This window comes from Nomascus leucogenys, chromosome 14, assembly GCF_006542625.1.
Source record: "Nomascus leucogenys isolate Asia chromosome 14, Asia_NLE_v1, whole genome shotgun sequence".
NCBI classification, from domain to species: Eukaryota; Metazoa; Chordata; class Mammalia; order Primates; family Hylobatidae; genus Nomascus; species Nomascus leucogenys.
Genome location: NC_044394.1, coordinates 84,453,393 through 84,471,408, shown reverse-complemented (window position 1 = coordinate 84,471,408; position 18,016 = coordinate 84,453,393). Strand labels below are relative to the sequence as shown.

General features: G+C 56.7%; 1 protein-coding gene across 2 annotated transcripts; it reads right to left on the bottom strand.

Annotated features, from left to right (window-relative positions):
- Positions 1-1,104: 1,104 nt before the first annotated feature.
- On the bottom strand, positions 1,105-16,517 carry CD7 (CD7 molecule). 2 transcript variants are annotated; one of them, XR_001116911.2, is made up of 4 exons: positions 16,323-16,432; positions 15,585-15,899; positions 14,821-15,327; positions 1,105-1,115 (listed from the first exon to the last, which is right to left on the bottom strand). XR_001116911.2 is itself a non-coding variant. In XM_003274843.4 (4 exons), the coding sequence occupies exons 1-4, from the start codon at positions 16,402-16,404 to the stop codon at positions 14,355-14,357; spliced, it is 723 nt and encodes a 240-aa protein (XP_003274891.1). In that variant the 5' UTR covers positions 16,405-16,517; the 3' UTR covers positions 13,904-14,354. The 2 variants fall into 2 exon arrangements, 1 of the variants encoding a protein (XP_003274891.1); XM_003274843.4 differs by lacking the exon at positions 1,105-1,115 and adding an exon at positions 13,904-14,465 and having other exon boundaries at positions 15,113-15,327; positions 16,323-16,517.
- Positions 16,518-18,016: the final 1,499 nt, after the last annotated feature.

Below are 18,016 nucleotides of genomic sequence, written 5' to 3'. Positions count from 1 at the left end.
CTTCTGTTGCCCCCAAAGCTAGGGAGGGGTACCCACTGTGTGTTCTCACGGTGTGGAGCACCTGGGGTAGGCAGGCAGAGTGTGGGAACGGCCCCAGCCATTGGCGGTGGCCCTGGCCTCTGGGGCCCGTGTCCCTGTGTCAGGGGGCACCATGTCCTGTGGTCTTTGCACCGCACTGAGCCCCTCCTCCACCCTGCACAGCTCCTGAAGAGCTCATCCAGCTGTGGCCACAGGCCCTGGTGACGACTCCCTACTTCTGCGGGGCGGGGGAGGTTGAGGTCTCTCCGGAGGGGAACTCTCCTTCCCCATCATTGTTACCTGGGGCAGGCGGGTGCCCCTCAGACCTCGCTGTCCTGACTTGGGCCTCCTCCTCCTGGCTCAGGCTTGGTTTTATTACAGGAGAGGCCGGGTCTCCCTGGCTCCCTGTGAGCCCATGAAGATTAAATGCATTAAACAATGGGGTGAAGCTGATGGCTTGAACCTGAGGGAGAGGCGGATGTGCTCGGGGGGCACCTGAGGAGCCCCAGGCCCAGGGGTGTCTCCAAGCAGGCCAGCCACCTGCCACAGCCTGGAGACCGGGAGGCTTGAGGGTCCCGGAGGCTTCCCACCGGACGCAGGGCAGCTTGAGAGTCTCAGCAGGACAGCAGCTCCCGGCCTGGCGGCCGTCCTTCCGTCAGCCAACCCCACTATCCTTCACCACTCAAGCAAGTGGAGGGGCTGAGGGGGCCCCTGGGGCTGGGGGTGGGAAGGAGAAGGAGCCCTGGGGGAGAGGGGCTTGTCGGGCGAGAGAAGGGGAGGGGAGTGGAGGGGAGGGGAGGAAGGGAGGAGAGAGGAGCAGATGCGACCTGGCCCTGTCACGGGGAGGTTAGGGCCCCTCTACATGGCTCCTGCCCTTCTTCCAGCTGCCCTCTGAGGCCCTCTGGCCTCTGAGCACCAAAAGCCCCCGCCTCCAGGCTGCTGGGTTCTGGCCGACCCACCCTGGTGGGAGCCGACGCGTGTTCTCCCTGCTGACTCTGCGAGCCTGGGGGTGGCCCGGCCCCATCCATCCCCTCCCCTCCCCCTGCTCCCTGCCCCTCCGCTCCTTGCCCCCTTATCTCCTTCCCTCTCCCTCCTCCCTTCCTCTCTTCCCCATGTCCACCACCAGCTCCTGGGCTCCACTCCAGCTGCCCCAGGCCACAGCGATTCCCTGTCCTGTCCTCTGAGGCCATTTTCCCAACAGCATTGGCAACCCCTTTCCACCAGGCAGAGGCTGACAGTAGACAAGCGGAAAATGAAGAGAATGGGTGACCCCGCCTGTGACCCCCACATATGGCCCCCACCTGTGAGCCCCCAACCTGTGACCCCCGCCTGTAACCCCCAGCTGTGACCCCCACCTGTGACGCCCCAGCTGTGACCCAGAGAGAGACAGGGTCTCTCTCTGTTGCCTGGGCTGGAGTGCAGTGGTATGATCACAGCTCACTGCAGCCTCCACCTCCTGGGCTCAAGTGATCCTCCCGCCTCAGTGACCCCTCACCAGTGACCCCTCACCAGTGACCCCCGCCTCTAACCCCCACCTGTGACCTCCACCTGTGACCCCCCGCCTGTGACCCCACATGTGATCCCCCGCCTGTTAACCCCTGCCTGTGACCCCTGCCTGTGACCCCCCACCTGTGACCCCCACCTGTAACCCCCACGTGTGACCCCCCTGCCTGTAAGCCCTGCCTATGACCCCCCACCTGTGACCCCCCTGCCTGTGACCCCTGCTTTGGGAGGCCCCTGCCTGCATGGTGCTGCCCCAGGGGCCTGGCCTTCAGACAGCCTTGGACATTCGTCCCTTTGCCGTTGTGTGGTGGCAGTGGCGGGGAAGGGAGCATTTTGCCCACCCCCAGGTACCTGATTCAGGAGCATGATGGCCCGAGCAGGTGCTTCCCCCACCTTGCCCTGCTAACCTCATCCAGGATGGAACCCATTCTCTGGGCCCAGGACCCTGGAACCCAGTGCCCAGAAAATGACGAGCAGGGCCCTGGCTGTGCTCCAAGCCCTCAGGGCCATCTGCACAGACCTGAAGCTTTCTCTCACCTCTCCCAGAGAGAAAGCGTGGCCCAGTTTCCCACCTCACCTACCTGTCTCACCTGTCCCAGGCGACCCACCTGATCCACCTGACCCACCTGACCCATTTGATCCACCTGACCCACCTGTCTCACCGAACCCACCCGACCCACCCAACCCATCTGACCCACTTGACACACCTGACCCACCTCATCCACCTGACCCACCTGACCCACCTGACCCACCTGACCCACCTCATCCACCTCATCCACCTGACCCATCTGTCCTACCTCATCCACCTCATCCACCTGACCCACCTGACCCACCTGACCCACCTCGTCCACCTCATCCACCTCATCCACCTGACCCACCTGACCCACCTCATCCACCTCATCCACCTGACCCACCTGACCCACCTCATCCACCTGACCCACCTGACCTACCTGACCCACCTCATCCACCTCATCCACCTGACCCACCTCATCCACCTCATCCACCTGACCCGCCTGACCCACCTCATCCGCCTCATCCACCTCATCCACCTGACCCACCTGACCCACCTCATCCACCTGACCCACCTGACCCACCTCATCCACCTCATCCACCTCATCCACCTGACCCACCTGACCCACCTCATCCACCTGACCCACCTGACCCACCTGACCCACCTGACCCACCTCATCCACCTCATCCACCTGACCCACCTGACCCACCTCATCCACCTCATCCACCTCATCCACCTGACCCACCTGACCCACCTCATCCACCTCATCCACCTGACCCACCTGACCCACCTCATCCACCTGACCCACCTGACCCACCTCATCCACCTGACCCACCTGACCCACCTGTCCCACCTCCCCTTCTTGCATTTGTGCCTCCAACCAGTTCAGCAAACACACTGTGAGCTCCCACGCTAGTACCTCGGCCCGCCTGTCCCTCTCCTGGACACGGCCCTGGTGCTCCCAGGCTGGCCCCTGGCTTGGGCCCTGGCATTGTGCCCTCCCCTCCTCCCAACCTCTCAAAGCTCTCCTGCTGTCTTCTCATCAGCTCCCTTGCTGCCTAGCACCTCAGATGCTACCTTACGGATGTCACTTATTGTCCTGCCTCCCCCAGGGCCCTAGGACAAGACCCCGAGTTTGTTTATTCTCTGCTGTATCCCCAGCACCTAGACCACCATCCTGGGCAAAGCAGCCACTGAGTCAATATTTGTTGAATGAGGCTGGGTACAGTGGCTCACACGTGTAATCCCAGCACTTTGGGAGGCTGAGGCGGGCGGATTGCTTGAGCACAGGAGTTTGAGATCAGCCTGGGCAACACGGAGAGACCGTATCTCCACCAAAGAAAAAAAATTAGCCTGGTGTGGTGATGTGCACCTGTCGTCCTAGCTGTTTGGGAGGCTGAGGCAGGAGGATCACTTGAGCCCAGGAGGTGGAGGCTGCAGTGAGCTGTGATCACACCACTGCACTCCAGCCCAGGCAACAGAGAGAGACCCTGTCTCAAAAAAAAAAAAAAAAAAAAACAGTTGACTGAGTGTAAAAGTCACTTATTCTGAGGAACAAGAACCTACTCCTGGCTCCAGCTTTGCTCCTAACCTGGCATTTGGTTTTGAGGATGTTACTCAGGCCTGGGGCTCCCATTGCCACTCAACTGGGCATCCTCGTGCTTGGGGAGGCCCAGCACTGGCTCTAGGGCAAATGGGTCATGTGGAAGGCTGGGGGCTGGAAATTCCTGCCATGGGGCTCAGGGGTGGTCTCAGGCCTGCCCCTGAGCTCCCGGTCCACCCTTGGAGAAGCTGTGGCAGATGGGATCTCTGACATGGGATCGGTGCTGGCGCCCTCCCTCCTGCGACACAGAACTAACAACCCCACCTTCGGGGCCTTTGGTGCTGTGCAGACACCACCGGCTCCGCGAGGCAGCCTGTCTGGCTGGACCTGGCTGGGGCCTATTCACCCTGAAGCACCTGACCGCAGACCTCAGCCCTCTTAAGGCCCTGGAGGAGGCCTGGCAATGTCTTCACCCGGCTGGGGTTGTATACAATTTGCTCAAGCTGTTTTGACAGCAGCTGGTCCAGACTGCCGTCTCCTCTGGCATCAGGTGCCCAGAGCATTTCTGGGGCCCGGCTGAGGGACACTGAGCTGGGGTGTTTAGCTGGGCTTAGCTGAGTGGGGCATGTTGATGGCTGTGCAGTTGCTCTGAGACTGAGGATGTTGTTTCCAGCTGTCTGAGAGAGGGATGTTGCCCTGGATTGAATGGTGTCCCCTGAAATCCGTGTCCGCCTGGAACCTCTGAACAGGGCCTTATTTGGAGACAGGGTCTTGGCAGATGTCATCCAGTTGAGGTTACTGGATGGCCCTGAATCCCACATGGCTGGTGTCCTGATGTGAAGAGAGAAACCACAGGCCTGGGAGAAGGCCACGTGACGACGGAGGCAGAGACTGGAGCGGTGCAGCCACAAGCCAGGAACACCAGGGCCGCCGGCAGTCCCAGGAGCTGGGAGAGGCCTGGAGCCCGTTCTCCCTCAGAGCCTCCAGAGGGAAACAAATGATGTCACGACACTGTGGCCACCTGAACAGGCGGCCAGAGAGCAGGCAGCAAGACGAAGCAGCAAAAATACAATTTGTGGCGCCCGTTAACTTAAAAATACTGTTATTTCCTGGATATTGTTGATGCTTTTTAAAAATCTGAGATTTTCTCATTCTAAATAAATATTCGCTTGTGTACATAATTTTATACTTCTAATTTTTTGTTTATTTTCATAGCCAGCCCCCTCAATTTGTAGAGGCTGAGGCTCCACTCTGCTGAGTGGCTGCTCCCCCCGACCCTCTGTGCTGCCCTGCGTGCGGGCTTCCGTTACCACACCGTGTGCGAGCCCCCAGAGGCAGCTTCCTGCCTGTCTGTGTGGTCAGGTATAGTTATCTTTGGGTGTGGAGGCATTAAGAAGAATTTTTATTCTCTTCTTCTTTTTTTTTTTTTTTTTTGAGACAGGGCTTTGCTCTGTCACCCAGGCTGGAGTGCAGTGGCGCAATCTCGGCTCACTGCAACTTCAAACTCTGGGCTCAAGAGATCCCCCCACCTCAGCCTCCCGAGTAGCTGGGATTACAGGCATGCGTCACCACGCCCAGTTAATTTTTGTATTTTTTGTAGAGACTGGGTTTCGCCATGTTGCCCAGGCTGGTCTGGAGCTCCTGGGCTGAAGTGATCCACTCACCTCGGCCTCCCAAAGTGCTGCGATGACAGGCGTGAGCCACTGCGCCCAGCCTGGTTCTCATTTTCTTGCTTAGTTCCTGATGACAGTAAATGAGCATTTAAACAAGGTTTCATGTACACTGACACTAGTGTCTGTTTTCTGTTTCACAAGCGTAGAGGTCCATGTTAACTAATTTCGTGACTTAGAGCTGAAGTAGCACATTAAAAGCTTGGGCTTAAATGGGTGATGTATCTGTTTTTCTCTGTGGTTACATCATTCCTGGTTTGCATATTTTGTCTTTATTTTTAGTTTCACCTGTGTTCATACTGGTTGTATCTTACTCTATTGTTCCATTTTGTCAGAACATAAGATTGATAACTTTTGTTTTCTTCTGGTTCCCATCTGCCTCATAAATTCTCTATCCTTTTATTTCCAACCTGTTGTTGTCCTTTTGTTTCAAGTGTGTTTACAGGTGTGGTGGCTTATGCTTGTAATCATAGCACTTTGGGAGGCTGAGGTGGGAGGATCACTTGAGGCCAGGAGTTTGAGATCAGCCTGGGCAACACAGTGAGACCCATCTCTACAAATAATTCAAAAAAATTAACTGGGTATGGTGGTGCACACCTGTAGTCTCAGCTACTCAGGAGGCTGAGGGAGGAGGATTGCTTAAGCCTGGGAGGTCGAGGCTGCACAGAGCTGTGATCGAGCCACTGCACACCAGCCTGGGCAACAGAGTGGGACCTTGTCTCAAAAAGAAAGAAAAGAAAAGAAAAGAAGAAAAGAAAAGAGAGGCTGGGAGTGGTGGCTCATGCCTGTAATCCCAGCACTTTGGGAGGCCAAGGCAGGCGGATCACGAGGTCAGGAGATCGAGACCATCCTGGCTAACACAGTGAAACCTCGTCTCTACTAAAAATACAAAAAATTAGCCAGATGTGGTGGCAGGCACCTGTAGTCCCAGCTACTTGGGAGGCTGAGGCAGGAAAATGGTGTGAACCCAGGAGGCGGAGCTTGCAGTGAGCAGAGATCGGACACTGCACTCCAGTGAGACAGAGCAAGACTCCATCTCCAAAAAAAAAAAAAAAAAAAGAAAGAAAGAAAAGAAAAAAATAGGTATCTTCTGTAGACAACATATTGTTGAATCTTTACATTTATTTATTTATTTATTTATTTATTTATTTGGAGACAGGGTCTCATTCTGTCACCCAGGCTGGAGTGCAATGGCATGATCTTGGTTCACTGCAACCTCCACCTCCTGGGTTCAAGTGATTCTCCCACCTCAGCCTCTCAAGTAGCTGGGATTACAGGCACCTGCCACCACGCCTGGCTAATTTTTGTATTTTTTAGTAGAGACTGGGGTTTCACCATGTTGATCAGGCTGGTCTCAGACTCCTGACCTCAAGTGATCCACCCACCTCGGCCTCCCAAAGCCCTGGGATTATAGGTGTGAGCCACTGCGCCCGGCCACCCAGCTTGATTTCTAAACCTCGTCTTCATCTACATCTTGTTTCTGACAGGAGAAGTGTCTCCACATGTTGCCACGTCCCTCGGTCTCCACCTCCCTCTCTCCATGACATTGGTATTATCTAGAATTTTAGTTCTAGATTGTTATGTAGATTGAACATACATTGTAGATTCTGTGCTTTTTTTTTTTTGTCATTGCTTTTTCTTTTTTGAACAAAATAAACTCTGATTGCTTCTTATTTCTCTTGTAAGGATCTTCCAGTTTCGGTTTCTTCTTACTTGGATCCTGCCTCCAAGAGGGGTTTCAAAGTCAACTTCTCAGATGTGTCTTAAGACCTTATATACAGCTGGGCACGGTGGCTCACGCCTGTAATCCCATCACTGTGGGAGGCGGACGGATCACTTGAGGTCAGGAGTTTGAAGTTAGCCTGGCCAACATGGTGAAACCCTGTCTCTACTAAAAATAAAAATACAAAAATTGGCCCGGCGCAATAGCACATGCCTGTCATCCCAGCTACCCAGGAGGCTGAGGTGGGAGCATAACTTGACTCCAGGAGGTGGAGGTTGCAATGAGCCAAGATTGCACCATTGCACTCCAGCCTAGGTGACAGAGTGAGACTCTGTCTCAAACAAAACAAAAAAAAACAAAACAAAAACCCTTATATGCCTGAGAATATCTTTATTATATACTTAAATTTTATGATAGTTTAGTTAGAGGCGACATTCCAGGTACAAACTTCTTTTCTTTCCGTACTGACGCATATTTTTTCCATTGTCTCCTTGAACCCAGAGTTGTCATTGAGAATTCTGAGACCATGTGAGTTTGAGGATTCTCTCTCTGCTTTTGACGTTCTAGTCCCTTGAATGTGTCCAGCAGGGTTTCCTGCTCTCTCCTGTGTGGCCCTCGATGCGCTGCTGTGATATAAGCGCTCTCTCTTCTCTGCTTCTGCGAGATTTATCATCATTCTCCCTCTCTTTCTCATCCCTTTATTGGATATGTTTTCTCTTCCGTTATCTGTGTCTCTTAGCTTTTTCTTCTTCTCTCTCTCTCTATTTTTTCCTTCTGGGAGACTTCCTCAGCTGGATCTTGCCCCTCTCTAACGCGGCTTTCCTGTTGCTCATTCCATCCGCGGTTTCACTGGGTCAGGGATTCTGCCTTTCACCCCTGGCGTGCCGCGTGGGTATTGACAGCTTTTTCTTCCTGCTCCCGTCCTTTGAGAGTGTGCCTTTTGCTGGCCGTGACGGGTGCGGCTCTGCCCTGGCTCCCCGAGGTGCCTGTGGCCCGTGTGGCCATCTGCTTCCTGGACAGAGCGCCCGCCTCAGGATGCCAGCTCTCAGGCCATGAGTCTCAAGGACACCCAGATCTGGTCCAGGCTTTGGGGCTGGGCCAAGCCTGGAGTGGGAGGGGCGAGCCCCTGGGTGGCACAGGCCCTGCCCCTCAGAGTCCTCTGCCCTCCTTGCCAACCCCCTCCCTGTCAGCCACTGTTCCTTGGCCAGCACCTCCTGTTGGGAGCTTCGTTTTTTTTGAGATGGAGTCTCACTCTGTCGCCCAGGCTGGAGTGCAGTGGCACGATCTCGGCTCACTGCAACCTCTGCCTCCCCTGTTCAAGTGATCCTCCTGCCTCAGCCTCCCGAGTAGCTGGGATCACAGGCATGAGCCACCAGGCCTAGCTAATTTTTTGTGTTTTTAGTAGAGACAGGGTTTCACCATGTCAACCAAGATGGTCTCGACCTCCTGGCCTCGTGATCTCCTGGCCTCGTGATCTGCCTGCCTCGGCCTCCCGAAGTGCTGGGATTACAGGCGTGAGCCACCGTGCCTGGCCGGGAGCTTAGCTTTAAGAGCTTGAAGTAGGGGCTCAGTGGCCACCCTTGGGCTTTGGGGTGAGGGGTGAATGCTCCACACTGGGAGTTTCCACCACTCCCCAAAGCACAGGGCTGCCCTGGGCTGGTGCTTACTCTGTTTCTCCAAATCTGAAAGGTTTCCCCTCATGGTCAAGGGCTTTACTTTCTATCTCCTGCGGTGTCCAGCCAAGCCCGTACAGTTGGGGAGCATTTGCTCTGACAAGTATTGTCTTGTCCCTATTTTACGAATAAGAAAACCAAGCCCAGAGAGGCTCGGTTCCGGAAATAGACGGTGGGGGAAACAGGACTCAGGCAGAGAGCGTGATCTTTGTTACGAGAAGAATTCGACTGGTGTGCACATCGACCCGACACGCCCAGGACACAGCGTGCTCAGTCACGGGCCCTCTACACCTGAGCCTGGGTGGGGGTGGGGACACACCATGAAGGACCCTCCCTGTCCTCTGGGTCCTTGCAGTCTAGCTGTGGACAGAGAAGTGGAGAGATGATTATGGGCACTGAGATGAGCGGTGGAGGCTGGATGGAATCAGGAGGAGGGGAGGAGAATCTCGGGGAGCACGGCCCTGAGCACGAAAGGGATTAAGGAAGAGGAGGACCTCGGCCCTGAGCATGGAGGGGATTAAGGGAGAGGAGGACCTTGGGGAGCATGGCCCTGAGCATGGAGAGGATTGGGGAGAGGAGAAGGACCTTGGGGAGCACGGCCTGTCCCTGCATGGCCTCTGGTCCCTGGGGTGGAGTCAGGCTGTGGGGGATGCCTCTGATGACAAGAGCTCTGCCAATGGGCTCATGGTGCTCTCTGCTTATCAGGGACGAGAGGACAGGGGACGTGGAGACAGCACTCTGGTGGGAGCTGAGGGTCAGGGTGTGGGCAGGCTGGCCAGCACGGCCTGGAAACCAGAGTCCTGCCATTGAGGAGAGCACGAACCCACCTCCCTCATTTACAGACGGCAAATGAAGGCCCAGAGGGGCAGTGACTTGTCCAAGGCCGCCGGGCTGTCTCTCGTATTGGCGGAGGTCCCCTGTGTGGAGTGCCTGGGTTCTTGGAACCTTGAGCCCCAGCCCCTTATCCCTGCATCCCCTTAGCTTTTCCCGGGTCACTGTCTGGGTCCCAGCCGTCAGTGTTGGACGCACAGGAACCAGCGTGAGCTGGGCAGGCACACAGCTGCTGGCGAACAGGTCCCAGGGGCTCCCCAAATGCGGGTACTTCAGTGACTTATCCATGTTTACAGACGAGTTTGGTGGTCTCCTGGTGCCGAGGGCCCGAGTGTCAGGTGCAGAGAGAGCAGCAGGGGCCGTGGACACCGCAGAGGCCACCATGAGGGCCCTGGGACAGTGAGACACTGCTGGCTGCAGCCCTGGGAACCCGTGAGAACTGGGGGAGCGTGTCCTGGAATGCCAAGCCCGTTGTGTCTGGCGACTCCCTGCCCCGGCTAACACACCATTGTCAAATACAAATACTGAGAAAGAAGAAACTAAACCCACAGCTCATCACCCAGAAAGAACCATTGTTAGCACCTTGTAAGTCTATTCCATTATTTTAGTCATGCAGAAATAAACATACATACAGGTGTAGCCATGCTTAACATAAAGACGTTTTGGTCAGCCGGGCGCGGTGGCTCATGCCTGTGGTCCCAGCACTTTGGGAGGCCGAGGCGGGTGGATCACAAGGTCAGCAGACCGAAACCATCCCAGCTAACACGGTGAAACCCTGTTTCTACTACAAATACAAAAAAAAAAGATGTTTTGGTCAACATGGCTGCACATGCCATGGTGGTCCCATACGATGACAGCAGCTCCACCAGGAAGCCTGGGTGTGGCCTGGGTGTGGCCTGGGCTCTAAGTCTAGGTCACGCGAGCGCACTCGGTGACGGTCACACAATGATGACACTGCCTAGCGATGCATTTCTCAGAACGCGTCCCTGTAAGCAACACGTACACCATCTATATTGTAATAAATGTGCCTCATACGTCTATTCTGCAACCATCTGTGTGGCTTCACTGGGTCATGTGAAGGTCCTAGGGTGAAGTCACAGATTTTTCCATGGTGCCCTTTTATTTTTTAAGTATTATTATTATTATTATTGTTGTTTTGAGATGTAGTCTCGCCTTGTTGCCCAGGTTGGAGTGCAGTGGCGTGATCTCAGCTCACTACAACCTCCGCTTCCCGGATTCAAGCAATTCTCCTGCCTCAGCCACCCAAGTAACTGGGATTATAGGCACCCGCCATCATGCCTGGATAGTTTTTGTATTTTTACTGGAGACAGGGTTTCACCATGATGTCAGGCTGGTCTCGAACTCCTGACCTTAAGTGATCCACCCACCTCGGCCTCCCAAAGTGCTGGGATGACAGGCGTGAGCCACCGCGCCGGGCCCATGGGGCCCTTTTACCACATGCTGCATGTGCCATAATCACTATAACAAAATTCTCCTGCTTGGAGACTTACATCCTTCCTTAGTTGTTATATCTATTTTTAAGATAGGGTCTCAGCTGGGTATGGTGGCTCACATCTGTAATCCCAGCAGCACGTTGGGAGGCCAACGTGGGCAGATTGCTTGAGCCCAGGAGTTTGAGACCAGCCTGAGCAACATGGCAAAACCCTGTCTCTATTTAAAAATTAAAATAAATATTAAAACATAAAAAATAGGCCGGGCGCAGTGGCTCATGCTTGTAATCCCAGCACTTTGGGAGGCCGAGGCGGGCGGATCACGAGGTCAGGAGATCGAGACCACGGTGAAACCTCGTCTCTACTAAAAATACAAAAAATTAGCCGGGCGTGTTGGCGGGCGCCTGTAGTCCCAGCTACTCAGAGAGGCTGAGGCAGGAGAATGGCGTGAACCCGGGAGGCGGAGCTTGCAGTGAGCCGAGATTGCGCCACTGCACTCCAGCCTGGGCGACAGAGCGAGACTCCGTCTCAAAAAAAAAAAAAAAAAAAAACATAAAAAATAAAAATACTCACGAGGTCAGGAGATCGAGACCACCCTGGTCAACATGGTGAAACCCCGTCTCTACTAAACATACAAAAAATTAGCCGGGTGTGGTGGTGGGCACCTGTAGTCCCAGCTACTCAGGAGGCTGAGGCAGGAGAATTGCTTGAACCAGGAAATGAGAGGTTGCAGTGAGCTGAGATCGCACCACTGCACTCCAGCCTGGTGACAGTGAGACTCCATCTCAAAAAAAAAAAAAAAAAAAAAAAAAAGTATATATATATATATATATATATATGATAAAGATAAAGATGGGATCTTGCTCTGCCACCCAGGCTGGAGTGCTGTGGCACAGTCACAGCTCACTGCAGCCTCGAACTCCTGGGCTCAAGTGATCCTCTCACCTTGGCCTCCCAAGTAGCTGGACCACAGGTGCATACCACGGTACCCGGCTTCAGTTGTTAATTTTTTAATTGAAAGTTACATTGCAATGAATATCACTATACCTCTAAACTTGTTTCTGTGCCTAAAGATAATTTCCCAAAGAAACTTTTATAGAAGTGGAATTTCCAAGTAAAAGGGGCATTATATTTTATTGCTTTTGTTTTTGTTTTTGTTTTTTTTTGAGATGGAGTCTTGCTCTGTCACCAGGCTGGTGTGTAGTGGTGCGATCTCTGCTCACTGCAACCTCCGCCTCCGGGGTTCAAACAATTCTCCTGTCTCAGCCTCCCGAGTAGCTGGGACTACAGGCGCACGCAGCCACACTCGGCTAATTTTGTTTTTTGTATTTTAGTAGAGACGGGGTTTCACCATGTTGCCCAAGCTGGTCTCCAACTCCTGAGCTCAGGCAGTCCACCCGCCTCGGCCTCCCAAAGTGCTAGGATTAGAGGCATGAGCCACCTCACCCAGCCGCATTATATTTTAATGACATTTACATCTTTGCAAACCCAGTTGGCGAAAGGTTACCTCATTTCAACTGGTGTTGCATTGACACCTAGCAATGGGAAGGGTTCCTGTGTTTATTGCTCATTTTTGGTACTTGCGTATTTTTAGTTGGTGTTTTCTTCCCGTGGATTGATACGGCTCTGTACGAATTAAACATACTAACCTTTGATCTGTAGTTTACTTGTCAAATATTTCACCCTGATTTGTAGACGTTTGTTGTTTATTTTTGTTTGCAGTGTTTCTATAGAGAGTTTAATAGTTCCCACTGTGCAGTTGATTGCATCAGTTTTTTGTCTTTGTGACCTCGATGGATGATTTGATGGTGACTGCGGTCAGGGGTTCAGGAGCCTCTGGGTCTGCAGCTGTCTTCTCAGCCAGGCACTCTCTCGTGTTGACGGAGGTCCTCTGTGTGCAGGGCCGAGGAGACCACCGTGGCCAAGGTGGACCACCAGCTGAACGTGGCTGGGATGCTAGCAGCCCCCAACCCTGCAGGCCTGGGATGAGGGCAGCCTGGGGAGGGAGGGGACTCTGATTTCTCCTCCTGACGGTGGGCCTGGATGGGCTGGAGAGGACTTGGGCCTCGGCCCAGAAGCTACTCCAGGTGTCACAGAGACCACATTCAAGGTTGGAGGCCGGCCCGGGCTGCCCATGTGAAGCTAGGGGTGCTGACCAGAGGCCGGGTCCTGGGCATGAGTCCTGGACACCAGGACAGTGGCCTACAGCCTGCACAGAGGCAGCCGGATGAGGCTGTGGGGCGCATCCTGCGCAAGGAGGACCCCGGGTTAACGCGCCAGTGCAGCAGGAGGAAGGGCTTGAGGCGTGGGTGTGGGGTGGGTGAGGGGCAGGTGTGAAGGGTGGGTGAGGGGCCTGCACATAAGGCCCCACCTTTGCTCCCCACCTGTGTCACAGGAGGCAATGAAGTGCAGTGTGTGGGGCCCTAGGAGCTCCCCAGGCAGTGGCTGAGGGCCAGTGCCTGTTTCCCCCGGGAATGGGCGAATGGTGGCTCCCGTCCCCACGTGCAGCATGGGAGCTGCGCTGGCCTGGGAAGGTCTGGAGAGTCCGGCTGCGTCTCCCCCGGGGCCTCTGAGAACGAGGAGGAGGCACCTTGCAAGTCGGGGCAGGGAGGGGAAGCGCTCAGGCTGCTCGGGTGAGGCAGCCTTGTACTCAGCTTGCTGGTCCCGGTGTGCCCTGGGGTCGGCCTCGGAGGCCTCGGGAGGCTGTGTTGCTGGAGTGCGGGTGGGGGGGATGGGGGGCCATCCTGAGGCTCCTGAAGGGCCCCTGGGTCCGGCCTCCACCTGGACAGGTGGATGTGCTTCTTCTCAAGGGTCAGAGGCCCCCCAGGGCTCCTTTCAGGGCTGGGGTGAGGAAGTGATCCCTTCCCCACCTTCAAGGCCACAGCTGCAAAGCCCCAGGTGGAGGCTTGGGAAGGGTCTGCAGTGTCAGCCACCTCCCTCCCTGGCTCCTGGTGGCTGAGAAATAAATGCAGAAGTCAGAAAAGGAAGCATAGAAGCCTTTATTTCTGGTACGGCTGGGTGGGGGACTGGTCTCCTCCCGTCCTCTGCCGGGCTGCCTGGGGGTTGGGGGCCTGCTGGTGGGTAGGCCGGCACTGACAGGAGAGGGCCGCTTGCCCAGGCCCATCCCACAGAGAAGCCCTCCTTGGCCATGGTCGGGAGACGCAGCGAAAGGACAGTCAGGCTTCCTCCAGGTGGCAGCGTGGGCTGGGCAGGGAAGGCTTCCCGGAGGATGCGTCGTTGTCCACTGAGAAGCACCGTGGGGCCTGGCCACTGCCTGTGTATCTGCTTGGAGCTGGGCAGGGCTGGGCCCTTCGAACTCTGCTGCAGCCGCGGGAGGACAGCAGGGTGAGGGGTGTGGCAGGGTGGGGGGCATGGTGGGGCAGGGAAGGTGCTGGGGGGACCACAGGCGGGACGTGGCGGGGCCCACTGGGTCACTGGTACTGGTTGGGGGAGGACAGCGTGTTGCAGCGGCTGTGCGACATGTCCTCGTACACCACACACGCCGCCGAATTCTTATCCCGCCACGAGCACAGTTTCTTCATCTGAAAGATAGAACCGTCGTCTCCAACCAGTGGCCAGCGTGGTGTCCTGGACCCCATGCCACACCGGTCAGCTTTCTAATTTTAACACGAGACCCCCACGGGGCTCCTCTGGGCTGGCCCCCAGGTCTCCTGAGCCCCAGGGCTTCCCAGCAGAGCCTTCCCCAGACAGCGCTGGGTCGGACCGCGGGGGCCTCTGAAGAAGGAGAGTGGAAGCGGTTTGGACCCCTCCACCAAGTCCAAGCCAAGCGGGGCCCCCACTCCAGCCCCAGACAAACAGCAGGGGCCGAGGGCAGTGGCCACACCTAGACTCTGTGTCTGTCTGAGGCCCCCTCCCCTTCCCACGGCCACATAGCACGCCCGCACACTCCAACATGCACGCACAGTCCTCAGAGACCCCCCCACACACGCTCACACTTGCACACGCGCACACGCGGGCCCAGAGCCTGGGCGCTCCCTCCCGCTCAGGTCGCTTTGGTGCTGGTTTCCCTCCCTCCCCGCCGAGGCCACTTCCACCCTGAGAGTTCCAGAGCCTGCAGAGGAGGCGGCGGGTACCCGGGTTTCCCTCTGGGGCTTTGGCGCCCCCCATGCTGCTCTCAGGAGAGGGAACAATCTGTGGGGTACAGGTGGCAGCTGGGGCTCACACTGACCTGTGTCCTCGCCAGCACACACGCCACCCCCAGGCCCAGCCCGAGGAGGAAGGAGATCACCACCAGAGCCGCAGGGAGGGCAGAGGCTGTCGGCGGGTCAGGGAGGGCAGAGGCTGTCGGCGGGTCAGGGAGGGCAGAGGCTGTTGGCAGGGCAGGGAGGGCAGAGGCTCTCAGCAGGGCATCCGAGCATCTGTGCAATCCTTGGGACTGTTCCTCTGCGAAGGAAAAAAGAAGGAAGGGATTCTCCCGGTGGAGAACCTGTTAGAGCCCCCGGGGTTTGGCGTTCGGGGCAGGAAAAGGCTGTGGAGGGGAGGAGGGGCAGCTATCTCAGAGGCTGCTGGGGGCGGTGGGCTAGGAGCTGGAACAGTTCAGGCATGTGTAGGAGGGAGGGTCCCACGACAAGGGCCGGGGGAGCAGAGCCTGGCCAGCAGCCGGGGTCAGGAGGGGGGTCTGGGATGGGCGCATTCCCTACCTGTCACCAGGACCAGGGTGCCGGAGCCGTAGACGTTGACCTCGGTGATGGCCTGGCAGGTGTAGGTGCCAGTGTCCGACAGCTGCAGGCGGTGCACGGTGATAGTCAGGTTGTCCTGGGACCCTGAGAAGTCGATGCGGCCTCGGAACCGTTTGTCCGTAGTGGGCATCACCCCATCCTCGTAGTAAATGATGTCTTGGGGCTGTGGCCCGAACTGCTTCAGGTAGATCCCGTGCAGGCCCCCGCTGGTGGAGCAGGTGATGTTGACGGAGCCTCCCACGGGGATGGTCGTGCAGTGGGGAGACTGCTGCACCTCTGGGGAGGACCTGGGCTGTCACCATCAGTCTGGCCAGAAGGACAGAGAATGTCCTCCCTGCGGGGGACAGTGGTGGGGATGGTGGGGCCCTGAGACAGCCCAGGGCTGACATGTCGCCAAAGACACGGTGCCTTATGGGGCATAGAGCAGATCTGGGCACCAGCGGTGGTGTTCGGGGAGGCGCTGTCCTCGTGTTCCGAGACTGTGGGGCTTCTTCCTCCCAAAGCAGCGGCCCTGCCTGGACAGCCCCGGCCACTCCCCACCCTTTTTCCTTCTCTTAAATGAGTCCTCAGACACTGGAGGCCACTCAGCACCCCACCCGCTTCCTGGGGGCTGTGCTGTGGCTCAGGCTGGGGGCGCTGAGCTCATGGGGCAGGGAGAGCTCCGGAGCTGTGGCCATGGAGAGCCTGGGAAGCTCTTACCTTGTGCAGCCAGGGCCCCAGGCAGGCCACGAGCCAGCGCCAGAAGGAGGGGCAGCAGCAGGAGCCTCGGGGGCCTGGCCATGTTCCCCGCACCGAGCTCTCCCAGCCGGGCGAGTGCAGCTGAGCCTCTCTGGGTGTACAGGACCCCACAGAGAGCAGCATACAGGAGACCGCAGGCGCTCAGAGCTTAGAGAGGGCTTCCTGGAGGCGGTGCTTCAGACCAGGGTGGTGCTGTGGGCCCGGTGGGAGGGGCAGTCTCACCTACCCCTCCCCAGCACTGCTTCCCCGAGAGCCACCCTGAGAGCAGGGCATCCCTGTATCCCCCCCTGCCCCTGCATTTCCACAGGGAGGAGGTCAAGGCCTGGGGCCAGGCAGACCAGAGGACAGAGAAGGGAATCCCTGGTGGAGGACAGGTGGCAGGGTCTGGAGGTGAGCGGCAGAGCTGCCCCCCAGCCTGCCTGGTCCTCTGGGGTACTTTCTGCTGGGACCCAATTTATGCCCAGAAATCTGGAGCCACCCGTGAGTCACCCACACAGTGCAGAGGAGCGCAGGGCAGGCCAGAATTGGCACCCCCTGGTTTGGCCGTGGGGAAGGAGCCTGGGCCTGCACCTGCACCCAACGCTGCAGCCGACCAGCCGACTGTGGCTCTGTGTTCCGTATCCTGGAGGCGGGAGGTCTCAGCTATGGTCCAGGCCTGAGGTTCCCCCACCTCCCTGGGAGGAGTGCGTCAGGCTGCAGTGCCCAGCTTCAGGGGCTGAGGGAGACCTGTGCCAGGCCTCTGACCCCACGGGGACTGAGTCCTCTGGGAGGGGGCACTTCTCTGTCCTGAGGGCCTCCTGCCACAATGACGAAGTGTTGACGTCGGTGCCCAAAGCCAGTAGGTGCAGCACATGAGCAGGAGTGTGTGGACACGTGTGTGTGCAGAGACGGGTGCGTGTGGACACTTGTGTGTTCAGAGACGGGTGCGCGTGACTCCATGCGTGTGTGCAGAGATGGGTGCGTGTGGTCACGCGTGTGCAGAGACGAGTGCGTGTGGACATGTGTGCAGAGATGGGTGCGCATGACTCCACGCGTGTGTGCAGAGACAGGTGCTTGTGGACACCTGTGTGTGCAGATGGGTGCACGTGACTCTACACTTGTGTGCAGAGATGGGTGTGCATGACTCCACATGCTGGAGGGCGGTGGCGCAACCTTGGCTCACTGCAAGCTCCGCCTCCCGGGTTCACGCCCTTCTCCTGCCTCAGCCTCCCAGTAGCTGAGACTACAGGCTCCCGCCACCAAGCCCAGCTAATTTTTTTGTATTTTTAGTAGAGACGGGGTTTCACCGTGTTAGCCAGGATGGTCTCGATCTCCTGACCTCCTGATCCGCCCGCCTCGGCCTCCCAAAGTGCGGGGATTACAGGTGTGAGCCACTGCGCCCGGCCTGTGATTTACTTTTCAATCTAACTCTGGCATAACATTATAAGACAAGGAAAAAATATTTAACCCCAAAACATATTTCCTTGCCATACCTTAAAATTGCCCTGCAAAGTCTCTTGCGGGAAAAATCCTCACTCTATAGAGAACCCCCTACCCCCTTTGTTTTCCTTCCTTTCTTTCCAGATCCAGGAGATAATCAACTAAGAGCCAGGCACCCTTTTACGTCCCATAAGAAACATTTTACAACCTGCTGTCTCTAAAGTCGGCTATCTGAG

Excerpts from the sequence above, each read along its gene's own strand:
- CD7 (XM_003274843.4), bottom strand. The coding sequence starts at position 16,404 with ATGGCCAGGCCCCCGAGGCTCCTGCTGCTGCCCCTCCTTCTGGCGCTG. Across the intron at positions 15,900-16,322 it reads TGGGGCCCTGGCTGCACAAG|AGGTGCAGCAGTCTCCCCAC; the intron begins GTAAGAGCTTCC and ends GGTCCTCCCCAG. Across the intron at positions 15,328-15,584 it reads CACCCTGGTCCTGGTGACAG|AGGAACAGTCCCAAGGATTG; the intron begins GTAGGGAATGCG and ends TTTCCTTCGCAG.